Source organism: Lepidothrix coronata, unplaced genomic scaffold (genome assembly GCF_001604755.1).
Source record: "Lepidothrix coronata isolate B3197 unplaced genomic scaffold, Lepidothrix_coronata-1.0 Scaffold288, whole genome shotgun sequence".
NCBI classification, from domain to species: Eukaryota; Metazoa; Chordata; class Aves; order Passeriformes; family Pipridae; genus Lepidothrix; species Lepidothrix coronata.
This window is the reverse complement of record NW_016690468.1, coordinates 314,753-333,905: the sequence shown is the minus strand read 5'-3', so window position 1 is coordinate 333,905 and position 19,153 is coordinate 314,753. Positions and strand designations below refer to the sequence as shown.

Sequence of the window (19,153 nt, the reverse complement as noted above, 5' to 3'; positions counted from 1 at the left end):
GTGTTTGTATTTTTATCTTATTGCTTTTTTTTTAATGCTGCCTGCTCCCTTGGAGGCAAGAGGGAGATGGATTCTCCTCTCACCTTTCCCACCACTGACTAATTTCCCAGTGCAGGACGCCGAGCCCACGGGACAGTTCACTGCTGTGCAGCACCCGGGGAGGTGACAAAGCCCTCCAGAACTGTCACACCCCCAGAGCCAACCTGCAAAGGTCACTGCAAGGAACTGGAGGCCGAGAGGGACTCTGGACTCCGAGGGGCTCCCGCTGCTCCTGCCAGATGCCATTTTCATAGAGTCACTTTACAGAGCAGACCTGCATTTCTGAAACACAGAGGTAAGGAAAACAAATCTCTTTGAAGTGAAAGCTTTGCTGCTCGAGTGTGTAGTGTGGTAACCTCAGCACTCCGAGAGAGAGAGGTAGTTATTGTCCTGTGAATCTGCTGCTTCCATTTCTGGAGTGATTGCTTAAAAAAAAAAAGAAAAAAAAGGAAAAAATCCTGTGCTCTTTATTAAGTTATCCCAGTTAAATCTTTCTGGTGAAGATACACTTGACTATTCTCTCTAAGAGGCTTTTATATTTTAGGAATTGATTGTCAGTTTAGTTTGTTAGGAAATCAAATTTGATTAGCAAATTGCTATACAAAGCCACTTCCCTCATGAACTCCTACAATCCTCTCCCACTGCTCCGCAGGGAAGGGCTCAACCATCCGTGCCCTGTTTGGTGGTGGTGGGGGGTCACAGCCTGTGCTCCCACAGCAGGACAGCGTTTCCTGCTCTGGGCACTTTTAATGGAAACGTTACAAAGAGCTACTGGTATCATATTCACAGTGTTGTACAGGGAAAGTGAGGTGACATCAGGGAAAGGAGGGGAGCTCTGGGGGACAACAGGGACACAGCTCGTGAGAGCTCCAGGTAGTGTTTAACACACTAGGAATATGCCTGGGAAAACTGCATTGGTTCTCTTCCCTTTTCAGACTAAAGCAGTACTTTGAATATCTTGCTTCTATTTTCATTAACTACCCTCTGATCCAGTCTCCTCATCCTTCTCTAACCCTCCCTGCAAGCGTGGGGCACGAGGTGAGGGGTACGTTCCTGCAAGAACGCACAGCTTTGTGTTCTCCTCCTAACTCAGCTTCTAAAAGAGCTTATTCAAAACAGTCCCCGCTGTGCCCCCAAGGATTGCTCTCTCAGCCCTTGGCCTGTCCTGACTGTCAGCAATGTTACAGACAGGGACACAGAACAAATGTGTTATTGGAATGACAACACTCCCCCCTCCCTGCACAATATCCCTCACAGTCCCCACCCTGGGACAGCAGAGCCCTGCAAGCTGCCTGAGGTCAGCTTTCGACCCAGGCCAGCACCTCAGGGGAGCCCAGGCAGTTAGTCTGAAGCAAAGGGTATGACAAATTCACCCACACTCCACCTGGGCTGCTTCCTCAGCAACACAGCCCTGGCTTAGGAGTCCTTCTAACACGTGAGAAAAGTACCTGCAGGCCACCTACACCATCACTGCCTGCGTCTGCAGCAGAGGAGATCCAGGCTGCCCTGCAAACAGCCCCCACAAACCAACCTCACCTTGACCCTGGCAGGGGTGCAGCCAACTGAAAGACCCCCCCAGGCTGGGCACAGCCACAGTGGGGCCGGGTCTTCACTCCCCTTGCCAAATCCCATCTGCCAGCAGGAGAACTGCACCATGCCTCCCTCCTTGGTGCCCACCGCGGAACGGCACCTCCCGCCTGCCTCCCACCTCTTGCAGCCAAGACTTGTGTTCAGTTACCAATGCACGTGCAAGGAGGATTAAGGAAAAGCTTCACAGTAATCCAGAGAGTTTCCTTAGACACGTAAACTCTCAGAAAATAATACCAGGGAGCACAAACCCCTGTATCAAACCAATGCCCAAGACACATAGGTGAACGAGCGGACCCCGGGGAACCTCCTCGTCTCAAGAAACAGCTTTTACACTTGACCAAACAGAGAACCAGTGAAGTGACATCATCAGGTTAAAATTTGTTTCTCAGACATAGTTCTGTGATTCTTTCCCCCACCCCAGACTCAGTAATTTCTCTTGGAATTCTAGTGGAAGGTGTCCCTGCCCATGGCAGGGGGGTTGGAACGAGATGAGCTTTAAGGTCCCTTCCAACCTAAACCATTCTGTGATTCTATGATTTGAATAACTAATTCCAATTGTATTTTATCCTTTATACTGCTGCTTTCTGTATTTTATGACCAGCAATAAAACTAACTAATCCAGCTTCATTTTTCATTTCTCATTAGTTTCACAGTTTCATAGCCAATGGTACTGGGTCTGACTGCAAAGGTAGTGGGAAGGCTTCAATAAATAAGCCTCACTGCAATATAAAAATAATGCAGGCATTTCACCATAGATCTGAGGGAGAGGGGGTTAAATACATTAATAAAAACTAAGCTGGAGGCTTAACACAGCTGACAGTCTGCAAAAAATTAATGCACTGATTTTTTTTAAGTACTGCCTTAGGTAACTGCAGTAAAATAATAAATCAGAATATGTCAGATTAAACAACTTACACAGCAGTATTTAAAAGATACCTGAATACGTTTCAAAAGCTTAACTGATATGAACTAGGAAGCCCATTAAAGCTGCCCATTTGTACATTATAATACTAAAAAAAACCCAAGGTAACAAAAACACAGCTTGGCGTAGTCTAATGGAAACAGGAACCTGGAGGCTGCACTGTCCCAGGATGGGGATTTCCCAGCCTCTCTGGACAACCTGATTCAATGCTGTTTGGCTGTTCTCATGGTGAAAAAAATACCTTGTAATACCTAACGTTATGCTCCTTTGTATAAACTTCCACCTACTGCTACTCCTCCTTGCACCGTGTGCCTCTGAGAAGGGTTTGGCTCTGTCTTCTCTGCGGAGTTTAAACAGGAGCAGTGACACTGGTAAAGGAGAGAGCACTGACACAAAAGCAAACTCCGGTCTGCAACACATGCTAGAAAACCCAACACTCAGAAAATGGCACTTTGAAATCTGTCTGGCACTGCCCTTCCCAGTCTGCACCTCCCATCCTTCAGTTCCTTCTGATGGAAGGAACCCCCTGGGGACTCTGCCCCCCTGGGGACTCGCCTTCCTTTGTTACCATTCAAACTCCAGGATGGAGAACACTGGTGCTGTTCAGCTCTCATCTCCAGGATAGGGATCTTTGCACAGGGTTTCCTGAATGCTCCTGCCCACGAGCAGGTTCCAAACCTGGTATTTCCCTGTCCAGGACATCCAGGGCGTGCCAGACACATGCACTCCTCTTTTCCCAGTGATGCTTTGCTGCTGTTTCACCTATTCTACCCAACCCAGGTGGGTTCTAGTGCCACCAGCTCCAGACAGGGCTGACACCAGATGAACCCTCTTATTTCAACTGTCTCCCTCCTCCCTAGAGGAAGCAAGAGCTGCTGCCAAGGCTGTGGGGAGATTGTTAGAGCTGAATTTGTTCTTAGTGCTTGCTCATTCCTCGGGAAGGCAATTACTCCTTGGCACAGAAAAATCAGCATGATTTTATCATTGAACCCATAATTTCTTCCCATTGGTGAGAGCAGAGCATGCACCTCCACAGAACTTACTAAAACAACCCCCAACCACCTCTAGACATCAGTAAATAGCAATGGCTCATTTTCTAAAACTTTCAATTAGACACTAAATGCATCAGTGACTGGTTTTGTGGCTTCTTCTCTCCAGCCCCCAGTTGTGCCAGACCACACTGATTTTCTGCCTTCTCCCTTTTTATTTCTAGTCTTGCCAGGACATACTTGTTTTCCTACAAAACCATTAAGGACCATGAAAAACACCTTCAGAAGGCTCCACCATCCAACTTTACCCAGCAAGTCTCAAATCCTTCCAAGGCTGCAAATCCCTAGGATTCAGCAGCACAGGTTCTTAAGTCTTATTCATATCCATGTTTTCATCAACAAAAACCTTTCAGAGCTCCAACCTCCTAAGGTTCCTCCTATTTCCGAGACACGTCTTCCCACAAGCTGTAATACTTTGGTTTACAACTGGATTAAAATATAAATTAAATAAGAATAACGCTAAATGAGTTTATACTGAAACACTTTATATATGTGTGTGTATATATATATATGTATATACAGTATGTGTGTGTGCACTCCCTAATGACAGCTAGAGGAAGCAAAAGTCATTCTCCAAAGGCTTCCACTCTTCCAACTAGCGTGGTCAACTTATCCATTGCAACAATTCCCTGTGCATAAAAGCTAATGAAGCACTGGAAGGTGGTGCTGGTGACCAGCTGGATCACACAGACGTTCAGGAACAGAAAGACAATAAATTATAAGAAGCAGTAGTAACTTGTTCACAGTTGGGATGAGGATAATGTTATGGGAAACCTGAATTTTCTACAGCCCCAGGAATAAAAAGCCAAAGGTCACTGAAGGTTAGAGATATATTGCAGTTAATCCTAAAAGCAAAGATCGGATCTGACACAAAGAAACCACATGAAGTTTCTCCCAGCAGACTAAACTCTGGAACAATCAGATTCAGCAGGAAGATCTCCATCAAAACCAGAATTCATCCCAAGGATGCTCTGATCTCTGCCTCCACCTCAGCAATGGATGCTTTCCCAAGTAGGAAGATTCCTAGAAGTCAACTCAATCTTACATTCAAAAGAAAATGCTCCCAAGTCCTTTCTTGATGCTACTTCTATCAGCCCAAGCGTCACCTTTAATATCTCCTAGTCCCAGCCTCTGTCTTTCCCTATGTTTGCCAAGCCAAAGCCTTTCAGCAGATGGAAATATTTTAGAGATGGTCGGACTCTTCAGATAATTCTATAACCCACTTGAGCGAGTTCCAGGTTTGGAATAACCTAAATTTCTAGTAAGACTAACCGCAGCAAAACTTTGGTCTGCTGCACTTTATTAAAAAAAGAAAAACAAACAAATCACAGCAAGTCTCCTCCAAGCCTACTCTATTCCAAAATGTTCTGGTAGATTTTAGTTTCAAGCAGCAGCCAGTAGTGTTTGCATAGATCTAGCTTTTATTTGGTTACAAATATATATATATAAATGTACATATATGTGTATGTATGTATTTTATATTAAAATATCCCTTGAATGACAATGACCAAATTAAGGATGCTGAGCTCCACTTTAGGCCCTGCCACTGCAGATGTCAGAGCTCTGTGCATGGCTCTCATCTCATGGCAGGAGTAAAGACTTGGCTACATCAGCAGATCCCAGACCTTCCAACTGCAGTCTTGGCCACAGGCTCAGCTTTCAGGGAAAACTGAGAGCCCAAAAAGTCTCCTGAATTACAGCTCCTTGACTTACTGAATGGTTTGGGCTGGAAGGGACCTTTAGAGGTCATCTAGTCCAACCCCCTTGCCATGAGCAGGGACTACTCCCATCCCCAAAATATTTCCAGCAGAACAAGAACAGCATTTGGTGTCACTAATCTGCAGAAACACCTGGATGCTGGCACAGCTAAATTGGCAGGCATGTCACAGATCAAAGACGAGAGTTTGATAAAGTTTACATCATTTTAAGTGCTATTTTTGTTGGTCCTCAACATGACCCTGTGTACCTCCCAAGCCACCTTCCACCCCAACCTTTGCAGTTGTCTTCCTATTTATACCTTGGGTTCTGCAGGAGAGATGAAGTCAGAAGCAAATAAAAGCTTCAACTCTGCTCTTGCCAAGGCCTCCTTAGGGCTGAATCACCCAAAGGCACGGAAGGACCCAGCTCCAAGACCAGGCCTGGAATCACTGGCTGAAAGGAGCATGTTAAGTGATGTTCCCACCGCAGAGATGTGGAACGGAAACAGCCACTGAGCAGGAAAAGCAGGGAGAGCTGTCCTGTCCATTTATTTCAACTCTGATCCCACAGAGGGCTGAACTCCTGGCTCTGTGCCCTCCCTGCCAGCCCCACAATGCCTTTCAGCCAGGCCACAGCTTGTTCCCAGTGCTATTCCAGCTCTGGATAGCTGTCAAATGGGAACAGCAGCTTTCTGTTCCTCCTGCCCTTCTTCAGGCACACAAACTTCTGAAAGCTGAATTATACAGGTCACAGCTTGAGAACATTGTGGAGAAGGTGTTGGTAAGTCCAAGGACTGACCTGATGGTGGGCAGTGCTGGGACGATAAGCCAGGGACTGCCCATCTGCATTGGCTGCTCTGGCTCTCACTGGGCTGACAGCTCTGCATCTTACTAAGTGGCTCTAAGCATGTTCTTAGTCTCCTGTTACAAATTCACATTCCATAAAGCCTCTCATTCATCCCTCTCTAGCTGCTGGAAATACAAAAAACCAATTTGTTTCCACCCACTCCCATTGCAAGAGAGCAAAAAGACCTTCTCCTTTCTCCCTTTCCCAGTTTCCCATTGGTCATCCTTCTGAGAGGAAGAGGTTTAGCTTTTTCCCAAAGCAGCAGCACAGTATAACGCAATTCTGGTTATTTTCACAGCTATTCACAGGGAACCTGGCAGCAGCAGGAACAGCCACGGCAACCGTCACGTCACTCGGCTGTGATTTGGCACCAGGGCTTGCTGCAGGCTTAAGGAGATAACCACAACTCTTCACATTTGGGAGGTGAGTTCCTTGGCAGCAAAGAACTAAGAAACGTGTTTCCTCTCTGAGAAAACAAACTGCGAAACCAGAGTGTGTTCTCCCTGTTGCCTGAGGCAAGCAAACAAACGGGTTAGTCAGCCCTAACTCTGAAGCGGACAGAAATGTTATGTACAGAGGTATTAAAACATGACAGAGTTCTCTTCACATCCTCCTTAAATCACAGTTGAAATCACAGTTTTGGCAGGAAAAGCTGCAGCTAGACATGGGAATGCAAAGCTGTGCCTCAACCCATCACAGAAGCATTCGCACTTGAAGAGTTGGCATCTGATTCTCCACAGCTTCGGTGCAACTGTGAAGAGCCGTGCCAGTGGAGAGGCAATGGAACACGGCAGCATTCTGCTAGGAAAGCACCTCTTGAGTAGCTACACCACTGCCAGGAAATTCACATGAGGTTTTTCCATACCATACATGACCTCCAACCCCTTTTTCCTCAAATCTTGCCCTTATCTGCACCGAGAAGGTCAAGCACTGAAAGAAATGTTCAATAATGATTCCTTCGGAACTGGTTCCGCCGTCCAGTGTGGACGGGCCTGAACTGCTTTCAGCAATGTTCAAGACGTATTAGAGACACCATGACTCCCACACATACATACACATCCATTAAATGTACAGAAATAATATTAAAATGATTCCCACTACCATACCTTATACTGACTCTAGCTACAAGCTATAAACTTCACCTCAGTGAGGCCTGGGCAAGAATTGGCTCTTTTGCATGCAATCAGAAATGATCGTTTATACAGTGGCAACCTCTGCACTAAAAAAAAAAAACAACAAACAAAAAACCAAACCAAACCAAAACCAAAAGCAAACATAAAGGAGGAAAAAAAAATAAAAACCTTTCACAAGCTTTGTTTTTCAGCCTAGTAGGATATGGAGGACCAATTTCATGGTTTTCACCAGGCCAATTAAAGTAGTGAATCAGCAAACAGGGCACACCGTTGGCACCCTGGGCTGTCCGGATGCTCCTCCGTTCACAGTATCAATACAGTAAAACACAAACCTGCTCAAGAAACTCACAGCTATGCCATGGGAATAAAGGCAGTCACCATTTTATGTCAGCCTTCTTCACTACGGTTGCCATCTGTCTCAGAAAAATGTTGCTTGTGTAGCAGTTACTGCACCTTCACCCTTCTCTTCACAGCAAGCTTAGCAGGGAAACTTTCCCACTATATTTATATATAATATATGTATATAAATAATTTTATGTTTTTATAGTTTGGTAGTATTCTTTTAAAATTTCTATTTTAAAACACTTAAAAATCTTTTAAGCAACTAAAAGTAACTTTTGATGTTCTCTAGTGTGAACAGGATAGGATTTCAAAGTCTTTAACTCTTTTTTTTTTCATTTTTGGTAACTTCAAAAGCTATGACTAAAGCAGCACATCTCCACTCCTTCCCACACCTCGATTGCAACGAAACCTACCTTGGCCACCCTCTCACCTCATCTTCTGCCACTGCAACCTCACTGTTTGGGTACCATCCTGCTTGACCTTCACCAGGAAACCCGACGGGGCTGGTCCCTCGGGTGGCCAAATCACTCCCCGTGTGACGATGCACTTGACAGGAGAGGAGGAAGGGACAGAAGGAAAACGGAGGTGAAATATCAGCTTTCCTGTTTGAAATGGTCAATGAAATGGTGCTTTGCAGGTGCCTGGCTCAGGACACCTGCAAAGGTTCCTCTCTTAGGAGCACTTCCCTGTTACATATGATCCTGGCACCAAGCCCTTCCCACACACAAAACCACGTTAGAGCCACGTCTCTTTTTGAGAGAGAGATGGGAGGAACAGTGAGACCCCTCACCTATAAAAATGATCTGTAAAGTGAGGCAAGAATACATCACCCTTCCCCAAATTCTTCCCTCTAAAGGGGCATGAAAATGATCCTGAGTCCCAATTTGAAAGTGGGGAAAGCAAAGGTTGGAGATGTTTCCATGTGCCCAAAATTGTGCAGTTTGACTGCAGGTCAAGCTTTGCTGTCACGTGGTCAGTCTCCTGCCCACCAAGCCCCTGTTCCAACCACTCACCCAGCTTTCTAGCTGAAGCAAGATGAAGTGTATTTCTTTTCCAATGTCTCTTTGTTCCTCCCATCGCCTTAAGGATCAGAACTTCACCCTTCCTTTATCTTACATCCTCAAGAGAACTCCTTCACCAGACCCAATCCGCGCAACCTGTCGTTCATTTCCCCCCTCTGTCATGAACAACTTGGCATCAGAACCAGAGAAAACTCTTAAAATATTGCATATTTTTTTAAAAGACTTCTTCAAAAGATGTCAGAATATTTGCACTTATCTACCTGTCCCATGCTGTTCCGGTTATGAACCACGTAAGCCCGTGCAAACACCTACAATACACACGCAGGCACATCTCTCCAGGTTTGCTAAACTTGCTCTAAACATCAGAGCTGCTCAGAATACAAAAATCTTGAAGTCCATGCAAGGGGACAGAGTTGTGATTGCTCTAGGAACCATTCACTTTTAAGTCTCCTGAACTTCTACAAGGAAATAAGGTAGAGTTTTCTTTTCTTTTTGCATTTCATTGATTAAAAAAGTTATCAAAGTAGTTTGTAGAAACAGGTTTAAAAGCAACCACCCATGATTGCTTGGCTGGGACGACAGCATTGCAGTATTTCTGTATCACATATTGCTGTTATAAAAGATAAGTGCGTGTCGAGGGGGGAGCAGGGGTGAAGGAGGACTTTGGTAGCCAGCCTCTAACTCCGGAATTCAGCCACTCCAGAAAATCTGTGCCTAACCCTTGGCAACCCCTGGAGCATGGCAGCGCTCTGGTCGGGACATCGGAGAGCTCTGAGCTCTCCGGTCGCACCAGCAGACAACCTCCTCTGGAAGACCCCTCCAGCCCTTCTCCCAAGGCATCAGCATCTCACACGAACTTCACAACTGCTAAATCCCACTCTCAGTAGCCCAAGTGCTTCCTTCACATCTCGCTGACCTGTGGAATACTGCCTTGGAGCCATGCCTGCTTTAACAAGGGGTGCTGAGGCCATGCGCCTGGAACGGGCAAGGCCAAAAGCCCTAAAGTAACAGCTTAAACAAAAATGTAAAGAAACACACAAAAAATAAGACAGGGATAAATACACTCGGGCAAGGCAGGCTCCACCAGGACAGTCTTTTTGTTTTCTACCTGGGCAAGGGAGAAAGGCAACAGGCCCTTGCCCCTGCTCTCCCCTCGAGCGGGACCAGCGGATATGGCTCTGTGGGGCCGCGGGGCTGCCACCGGCACCGCCGGCGGGGCCTGGCTGCTGGGCCACAGGGCTGTCCAGAAATACAAATGACTGCTTGTCCCAGGTCACTACGGAACAGTAAAAAAATTTAAAATCCTGTCGATCCCTGAATAAGAAGTTGATTGACACAGTTGTTCTGTTTTTCTCCAAGAGGAGGAGGAATGAGGGAGAAAAACGTTTAACACTCCGTGTGTGTGTGGGTGAGAGAGAGAGAGAGAGAGAGAGAGAGAGAGAGAGAGAGAGAGAGAGAGAGAGAGAGAAGAGATTTTTCTATTTTGGCAACATCTTGGGAGCTTCCTTCTGTCCAGTGGTGGCATTGCACTAATTACAGTACCAGCCTGCCAGGTTGGTGCTGACTCTGGAGAGCCAAGAAAGGGAAGATGGTCCTTTCTCCCCGGACTCCGCAGTCGTGTTTCAATCCGGCCCAGTGGTGGACACAGATCCCTGTGCCGTCTCCCCCACAGCCACAGCCTCCTCCTGCGGAGGGGACTCCTCCTCTGCCTGCCCCCGGGACGTGACTGTGGTCTCGGGGGAGATGCTGTGGGGCCCCTCCAGGGGCAAACAGCCGGGGTGGTTCTTGCGAAAGTGCTGGTTGAGGATGGCCTGGAAAGGGAAGCTTTTGCCGCAGACGTGGCAGTGGAAGGGCTTGTTGCCCGTGTGCTTGCGGATGTGATATTCCAGCTGATCCTTGCGGGTGTACTTCTTCCCACACATGCGGCACACAAAGGGGGTGATGCCCATGTGGAGCCGCATGTGCCGGTCCAGGCTGCCCTTCTGGTTGAAGGATTTGGCGCAGTAAATACACGTGAGCCGTGGGTTGTACCGGAACCAGCGCTCGGAAACCTCCTGCTCCCGCAGATACTCCACGTAACCACTCACTCCAAGCATGGTTGATTCCTCCCCCTGCCAAGGAAACAGCAGATTTAAATAACAAGCAGCCTAAAACAAACTGCAGAGAAGAAGATCAGGCCCCAGTCCAGCCAGTAAAGCTCATGCCAAACCTCAAAATCAGCAGCACTAATCTCTGCAACCTCAAGCACATATTTAAGTGCTTAACTGGGGCCTTGGGGCTGAAGACAAACGAGCAATCAATTAGAAACCACTGCTACAGAGGCCCCCTCTGCCAAGTTATTCCCTGGATCTGGGGAACAAAAGATAGTCCTTGTCACGAGCATGCTTGGCCACCAATGGAGTTGTGGGTCACATGTGTCAATACTTGTTACTTTTTTAAAAATCTGGGCCAGTTTTATTAAAATACTGTATGCCACCTTCTGTTTTACTTACTAAAGGTTAAAAACAGGAAGCCAATTGACGAGCTTGCTTTTTAAAACAAAGGTGGAACAAACTGACAAATGGAACTTTGAACCCTTGAGGTGTCACTTCACACCTCACTGAGGTATCTATTCAGGTGTCACTCAGGGCTCATTTTATTATAACCAGTCACTTTTGCCTGCCTGGCTGTGTGACCCAGCCCAGCCCCTAGCCCAGCTCACACAGCAAGGACTTGCTGGCTCCTCTGTGTTCTCCAAAGCCACACAGACAAACAGCCAAGGGCAACCCTGAACCACGACAGACACTTCTGGCCATTGTCTTCTGATGGAGCACAAACAGACCGACTCCGGAATGCTCCGTGCTGGGGGATTGCTCTCCCAACGCTGCTTCTCAGCAGTGCCAAGCACAGAGAACGTGTAACAGCAGGAGGGCCCCTCCTCTGGCGGCCAGGGCTGTGTGAACAGCACTGTACAGGTGCCAGGTGCTGCTGAATCTGGTCATGCAGGCACAGGGAAGCTGCTCAGGACTCAAGGACATGCACAGAGCTCTGGTACTTCCTTTCCACTCTGCCGCTGCCACTGGGCAGGGATCACAGGCAGGCTCTTTTAGTATGGATATGGCAATGCCAGGAGAGGGTGATGAGACCTCCCCATGTGTGTAAAGCCTCAGGTTTTATATTTGAGGTCATCTCACAATGCAGAAATAAGAGCAGCTTTTCTGTAGGAAGAGCTAGAATTGCTTTGTATGTCACATTGCCCCCGGAGGGTGAGTTTGACCTGAAATTTTCTCAATGTCTTCTAAGGACACAAAACAAAGCTTTGGAGAAACAGGAACGAAAAGGTATCTGTTGTTTTATGGAAGTGTATTACAGAGGCAGCAGACAGCAATCATGATTTTTTTCCCCGTTGCTTCACTTGGTCTTACTCAAGAGCAAAGCAGCCTGGTAATTCCTCAACCTGCCTCCAGCCAAACCATTTGCTTACACATTGACACATTCCCTATTTGTCAGGCTCACAGAGTCCTTCTGCACTGTGTTGGCTGACACATTTGCACTACAGTGTCACTCTGACACTCACTGTATGCAACAAAACTAGACCAAAATCATTAGGCACAGGTATTACCACTGTCCCACCTTGCTGCACTCCCCACTGCCCTCCCGTTTCTGCATTTCTCCCTCCTACCCCAAAACTGTGCCCAAGAAAGCAGAAAATTCAGAGCTCCTTTATACGTTGCAAATTCTGCCGTGCAACACGGTGCCTTGGGAATTAGACAGAAACCTCTGCACAAATCCACAGCCCTTTGACTCTCCACCCCAAAGGTTTATGGGTGTAGTGCCTGGAGGGCTTTTTGGAAAGGTTCAGCTGCTGTCACCCCTCAGTCTTCCACAGAAGCCAAGCCACACCTCCCCCCTCAGCTCAGGCATTTGCTGCCAGTGTTTCAGGGCAGATCCAGCTCTGCAGGCAAATGGGATTTCTCCTCAGGAGTTGGTGGCCTGCCCAGAATGAAGGTGGATATTTATGCCCTCAGACAACAAGAGAAACTCCTTGTGTTTTCCAGGTATCTGGCCAAAATCCCAAGCGACCACAATCAGTTTTAAATTGTACACAGCCAGCAGACGTTCTCAGTGTGAGCAACTAAACCCTTCACAATAGCAAAAGGTCCTTGTTTCACACGTGGTACTGCTTGCAAATATAAAATATGACACACTTCATCACAACACAGCCCCCTTCACCTCCGAGCCAACATTTACTTGCAAACTTCTTGATCTGCCTACCTGGGAACTGGGCTGCTTGGGCTCATCCATCCGCCCGGGAGACTCGCTTTTTGATCTGTACCGCTCAGTCACAGCAACCATGCTGCCAGAAGGGCTAAATCTGTGGGGTGGGGGAAGAGTGTAAATGGAGTTTTTAATGGGCATCAGGTCACTACGGTGTTTAGAACAACAGGTGAGCAGTGGAGGCACCTGTACAGCATCTCTTCAATCTCACCAGCTAACACACAGGAGGTGGAACAGTGCAAGTATAAAGGAAAAACCAAGTCATATTGGCATGTGGGTTCAGTCTTAACATCTGAAAAATAAAACTGAGTCATTTGGCTTCCAGTTCAGTGACAGAGAGCTTTGGGGTTGCTATCAGGAGTAAACCAACACAGGCCCGGTGACTCTGGAACTGCACAGCAGGAGCAGAAACCATTTCTCTGAGGGCACTCTCATCCACCACCCACACTCTCCTGCCACTCCCCAGAGTGAAACACAAGGCTGTGATGGACTCCAGGTGGGAAACAGGGGATACTGAGTGCAGTGGAAGAAGAGATGCTTGAGACTAACTGATCCCTGGAAAAGAGCTAAGGAAGTAGAAAGCATTGCTCTCCCAAGGCCCAGCTCAAGATTGTTCCCACTGATTGATTTATTAGGCAACAAGTGGCAGAATATTCACTGCTTCCAGGTAGCCGTTCCTCTCTGGGACCAGAGGAACTGAGGTAGAAGAGGGGCAGATGTGAAGGGACACCCTGGAAATATAACCCGCTCCAATCCAACAGACCTGCCCTTTATCAGATCCGCTCTCTGGGCCGTGCTTAGGGCAACAAAATAAATACTCGAGCCGAGGGGAAGCAGATGGATGGAGAATCTAAATGCAGCAGATTTCACCACTCATTTTCACATAAAGGCTTTCTGCTCTCTCATATAAATCAAACCAACAGTAGAGGCCACTGGGCTCCCCACTTCAGCTGCTCCAGAAGATGTAAACCCAGGGCCCACTGCTGCCCTGAAGCACCAGGGACAAAATTTGCTCTTGACTTACAGATGGTGCCCGGCTTGTTTCTCAGCCAGAACCATCCCCAGATTTTCAGGCCAGAAGGCATCAGTGCAATGACACTTTGGGTAACACATATTGTATTTGACCTTGTCAATCCCCATGCTGAGCCTGGTATGTAATGAGGCTGCACAGAACACCTTCTTTAAACAAAAATCCCACCTCACCTGAAACACAATAAATCCCAACCTATGCACAGAACTGGCCTGTAGCTGGAGATCCTGGTCTCATCACAACCCAGACAAAATACTATAACCCAAACCAGACACACTTCTTTACACCAGGAAAAAAAACTCATTCAGCACTTAAGATGGCAACGTTCCAGAGAGACCAACCCAGCCAAGTGAAAATATTGCACAGCCAAGGTCAGCAACTGAGTCAAAGGAAACCCACCTGTCGATCTCAGTGCTGGTTGGCCTGACCGCTTTGGCCCCGGAGGAGCCCAGGGCATAGGCGTCCTGGCCCAGTGCTCCATGGCCCGTGGTGTCGATCACCATGGCCGTGACCTCCTCGGCGCTGCTCCCGTCCTCTCCCGAGGGCTGGTGCTCTGCCCCCAGCCACTCCTCCAGGTTCTCGGTTTTGATGCGCACTCCGCCCAGCACCCGCACGTCGTCGTCGCTCCGGGCCCCGCGCTCTCCCATCCCCGTCTCCACGTACCACTGTCCCGCCCTGTTAATCCGCAGGATGGGCTCCCTGCCTTCCACATCTGAGCTCTGCTCAATGATCTGGGGGCTGGTGGACTCCTCGGGCGGGCTGAGCTCCCGGATGTCCAGCACTGTGCTCACCTGGCCCAGGCGGCTCCCCTTCGGGGTGTTGTGGTGCGGGCTCAGAGAACGGTTCAGGGTTGGTGTCACCCGGTGAGACTCAGGCGGTCTCTCCTGATGCTTCGTCCTGGTCTGGCTCAACTCCGCCTCCACCTCTGCAACGTTGATTTTGAAGTGAATCCCCTCAAGGATCTGCGTGCACTTGTCTATGATGTGCTGCATCTGCAGGAAGCTGGCAGCTGTTAGGTAGCTGATGATGTCGGCCAGCTGCAGGCAGATCCTGCCTGTGTAGCAGAAGGAGAGGAGCTGCTCGAAGACAGAAGGGTTCTTGATGACAGAGATGGACACGGTGCTCATCTCGTTGAGGGACATGTGGTCGCGGAAGTAGGGCGAGCTGGCCGCCAGCACCACCTTGTGCGCGCGGAATGCCTGGCCCTGCACGTTGACCACGATGTCGCACAGTCGGCCCTGCATGCGCAGCTGGTTCAGGTGGCTCAGGACAGAGTTACTGAAGTCAGGAATCTCCAGCTGAATGTTCCCGCTCTTCTCCATGGCTGTCCCGGTTGCAGGTGCACGACTGCGCTGGAAAAGGGGGAAGAGACACTGTCATTAGCACAGCCAGCCTGTCATTTGCATTTAGAACCTTTTTTACCTGCTTCCACATGGGATTTTTAGAGACCTCTCTCCCCACTGAATTGCCCCACACCTGGCAGGGCTCTGTGCTCTCTATGTGCTGTGCCAACCACCCTGCACCAGCGTTCTGCTAAACCAGCCCCTCAGAGACCCCCAGTCCCTACTGGCGCTTCGGCGCCCGAAGAACTTCACTCTGTCAGCCTCAATTAAAGCACACCTGCATTGTAAAAAGAACAGAAAAAATGGTTCGGATACTAAAAATAGGCAGCTGATTGCATAATGGATTAAAATACTCAGCACTTGTACCTTCTAAGCACTTTGAAAAGGGAAAGTAATATTGTTATGCCTCCTTCGTACAACAGGAATCAGGAAGGAGACACCTGGACCTAAATCCTCCTGAGACTTCTGAAAAGCTGGCCGGCATACATCTGACCTCGAGACATCTTAAGGGCGTCGTTAATCCCAAGATATCCATCATATGTGACACTTCTGACACATGCCAGAAAATATATAACGGGAGGGTGAAAGAAAAAGGTGTGGCCCAGGAGAGTCAAAAGGCCTCACTCAGGACCACTGTTTGTAGGGTCACAAGGCCACTGACTTTGGTCATCACCAATTTCCCATCCTGGCCATATCCCAAGTCCCTAAGTCCTGGGCTCTTTCCCAAAGCACAGTAACAATGGGACTGTTCCACTCGGGCTGCAATCCCCAGCGGTGCCGTTCCGCCCGGACGGCGATCCAGGTCAATGGTTTACCGAGGCTCCGAAGGATAACGGCTCATCCTTTGTTCCCCACCTTGGCTGGGATGTTCCTGGTTGTTCCCACCTGTACCACCCAGCAGCTCCTGGCAGGATCAGGGAGCACCTCCCGGCCCAGCTGGTGCAGTCAGGGGACACTTCACCGCTCAGCGGGTCCGTCAAGGCTTATCAGGAGCTTCCAAGGTGCTTCCAGCAGGGCCAGGGATGGGGGGATGCACCACCACATCATCACACTGCATTTTGGCAGTTTGAAAAGGAGCCTTGACCATATATGGTAAAGATTTGGAATGATCCAAAATTAGATGTAAACTCACCCCCCCAAAAAAAGAAAGTAAATAAGCTTGTTAAAGCCCATTCATGGCGTGAGCAGCTTCCAAGCTGGATGGCACCTGAAGTGAGGATTGAGCAGAGTGCTGCAGGTATAAATACCATTTCAGGCAGGCTGAGAATACTGAGGCTGATAGTGTCTACTCCAAGGAATCCCAGAATTAAGGCTTCTTCTCACTTCCTCCTGTCACAGAATCATGGAATGCTTTGGGTGGGAAGGGACCTTAATGACCATCTCATCCCACCCCCTGCCATGGGTGGGACACCTTCCACTAGCCCAGGTTGCTCCAAGCCCCATCCAACCTGGCCTTGGCACTTCGACAGCTTCTCTGGGCAACCTGTGCCAGAGCCTCATCAATTCTTCCCAATATCCCATCTAACCCTGCCCTCTGTCAGTGGGAAGCCATTCCCCCTTGTTCTGTCACTCAGGTCCTTGTAAACAGTCCCTCTCCATTTTTCCTGTAAGTTCCCTTCAGGCCCTGAAGGCCACAATCAGGTCACGTCAGAGCCTTCTCTCTTCCAAGCTGAAGAATCCCAACTCTTCCAGCCTTTCTTCCCAGCAGAGCTGCTCCAGCCCTCTGATCATCTTGGTGTCCCTCCTCTGGACTCACTCCAACAGGTTGATGTTCTTCCCTATCTTTAGGAGATAAAACCCCCTCAAACCCAACGAGCTACAGTGCACAATTCCACAGTGCTGGGAGTAGCACTTCAAACACACAAAGCCAGGGGAAACAGGAACCCCAGTGTCTTACCTGGAGCGCTGTGAGTTACATGCAGGGGGAGAGGAACTGGGGGTACTGCCTTCTTGTTCTCTTTTTTCCTTCTGATGTAGTGAGAAGGTTTGGAAGCTTGTTGCCCCCTTCCCCTTGAGAGGGTAAAAAAAGAAAGGAAAAATGAAGCATGGAGAAATTGTGTGCTCTCGAGCATGGCCATGGATGTCAGGCTTTGTCATTCCTGGTTTGCCACCTTCCCAAAACACCTGTTCCTAAAGCAATAAGCCCCAGAGCATTCCCTTGAGGCAGGGAAGCAAAGGCAAGGGTGAAACAATCCACAAGCACCCAGGGAGACGAGGCAGTGGCAGAAGCTGAGCTCAGGAGGTACAGGAAGGGAAGGGTAAAAACAGCAATCAGACCTCAACTGGCTGGGTATGGCCCTGCTCTGAGGGCAGCTGCTCCCAGGGGAGCCCAAAAAATTATCTGTGAGCTCCTGCTCCAAAAGTAGGAAAAATCCATCAGCCCTTTATGGCAGGAGGAAAAGACCCCTGGAGCTTTGCCCAACTCAGAATGGGGGAACCTGCATTTCATGAGGCACTTTATGTTTTATACACTTTGGGGAACATCCTCAGAGGCTGGAGAAGGGGAATCTGTGGGCTTGGTTCAAACTCCCCTGTCAGGGCGATTTCTGTGTCCCCAGGTAGGGGGTCTCTCATCAGCTTCTGCACCTCAGCAATAACATCCCAATTTCTGTCTTCCCTGGGAAGTCCGTCACCTGCACACACCTTTCCCTCAGGGCTGAGCATCGGCACAGGGCACAGATTGGGACACTCAGCAGCTTTCAATGCAATCTGAAGTGTCACCAGCTTGGACTTGGCCTTTACTTATCTCAGCAAATGCCTTTCCCTGTGTGAGGCAGCTCCTGAGAAGAGAAATTCTCACTTCATCAGGGAAAAGGCAGAGGCAGATCCCCTACAGCAGGTGGTGATCACTGTGAATGGCCCTTGTCAGACACTCGCCCTGGGGGCTGCACAGAGGGACTGAAAACTCATCTTTTGGGCTCAGATCTACCACGACTGGGCAACTTCACAGAATTTGGAAGGGACCCACAAGGACTATCGAGTCCAACTCCTGGCCCTGCACAGACACCCCAACAATCTCCCCCTGTCCCTGAGAGCATTGTACAAACCCTCCTGGAGCTCTGGCAGCCTTGGGGCTGTGCCCACTGCCCTGGGGAGCCTGGTCAGTGCCAACCACCCTCTAGGGGAAGAACTTTTTCCCCAAATCCAACCTAAACCTCCCCTGACACAGCTCCAGCCATTCCCTCGGGTCCTGTCACTGCTCACCAGAAACAACTTAGAATACCAGAATGGTTTGTGTTGGAAGGGACTTTAAAGCCCACCCAGTGCCACCCCCTGCCATGGGCAGGGACACCTTCCACTAGCCCAGGTTGCTCCAAGCCCCGTCCAACCCGGCCTTGGGATGGGGCAGCCACAGCTTCTCTGGGCAACCTGTGCCAGGGCCTCCCCACCCTCACAGGGAACAATTCCTTCCCAATATCCAAACCCAACGCGGCTCGGCTCCTCCCAGATCCCAGCGGGACTTCTCTCGACTCCCCGTCCGGCCCGACCCCCGGCGGTGCTCCCCCCGGCGCTGCAGGGCTCTCGGTGCCGCTGTCCCCGGCGCTGCCCCTCGGCCCGCCATGGCCGTGACAGCGGCACCCGGACCCCCGAGCGGGGGCACAGCCCGGCCCGCCCTGCGCTCCCCCCCGCCGCGCTGAGGGGCGGCGGCCGCGCCCCGCCCCCGCCCGTCCTCCCGCGCCCCCCGGGCCGTCCTGGGGCCGTCCCGCAGCTCTCCTCGGGGCCGCCTCCGCCCGCCCCTCCCCGGACCGGGCTCACCTGCCGGGGGTGGGAAGGGCCCGCAGCGCCGGCCCGGAACCGAAACGCGCCAGCGCGGGCCGCGCCCCGGAAGGAAACGCCGTGCGGACCGTGCGCCCGCGCACCGCCCCCGCCCGCGGGGTGCGC

At 49.7% G+C, this 19,153-nt stretch overlaps 1 protein-coding gene across 4 annotated transcripts; it reads right to left on the bottom strand.

Moving 5' to 3' along the window:
- Nucleotides 1-41: 41 nt before the first annotated feature.
- Nucleotides 42-19,094, bottom strand: ZBTB37 (zinc finger and BTB domain containing 37). Of its 4 annotated transcripts, XR_001878345.1 has the most exons (7): nucleotides 19,028-19,094; nucleotides 17,169-17,281; nucleotides 15,933-16,349; nucleotides 14,328-15,280; nucleotides 12,896-12,995; nucleotides 10,179-10,752; nucleotides 42-8,165 (listed from the first exon to the last, which is right to left on the bottom strand). XR_001878345.1 is itself a non-coding variant. In XM_017836907.1 (6 exons), exons 3-6 carry the CDS (start codon nucleotides 15,939-15,941, stop codon nucleotides 10,264-10,266), a joined length of 1,551 nt encoding a protein of 516 aa, XP_017692396.1. In that variant the 5' UTR covers nucleotides 15,942-16,349; nucleotides 17,169-17,281; nucleotides 19,028-19,094; the 3' UTR covers nucleotides 42-10,263. The 4 variants fall into 4 exon arrangements, 3 of the variants coding, with proteins under 3 accessions (XP_017692396.1, XP_017692398.1, XP_017692397.1); XM_017836907.1 differs by having other exon boundaries at nucleotides 42-10,752; XM_017836909.1 differs by having other exon boundaries at nucleotides 42-10,752; nucleotides 16,087-16,349.
- Nucleotides 19,095-19,153: the final 59 nt, after the last annotated feature.

Excerpts from the sequence above, each read along its gene's own strand:
- ZBTB37 (XM_017836907.1), bottom strand. Across the intron at positions 12,996-14,327 it reads ACCAGCACTGAGATCGACAG|ATTTAGCCCTTCTGGCAGCA; the intron begins GTGGGTTTCCTT and ends CCCACCCCACAG. Across the intron at positions 10,753-12,895 it reads CCAAGCAGCCCAGTTCCCAG|GGGGAGGAATCAACCATGCT; the intron begins GTAGGCAGATCA and ends TTTCCTTGGCAG.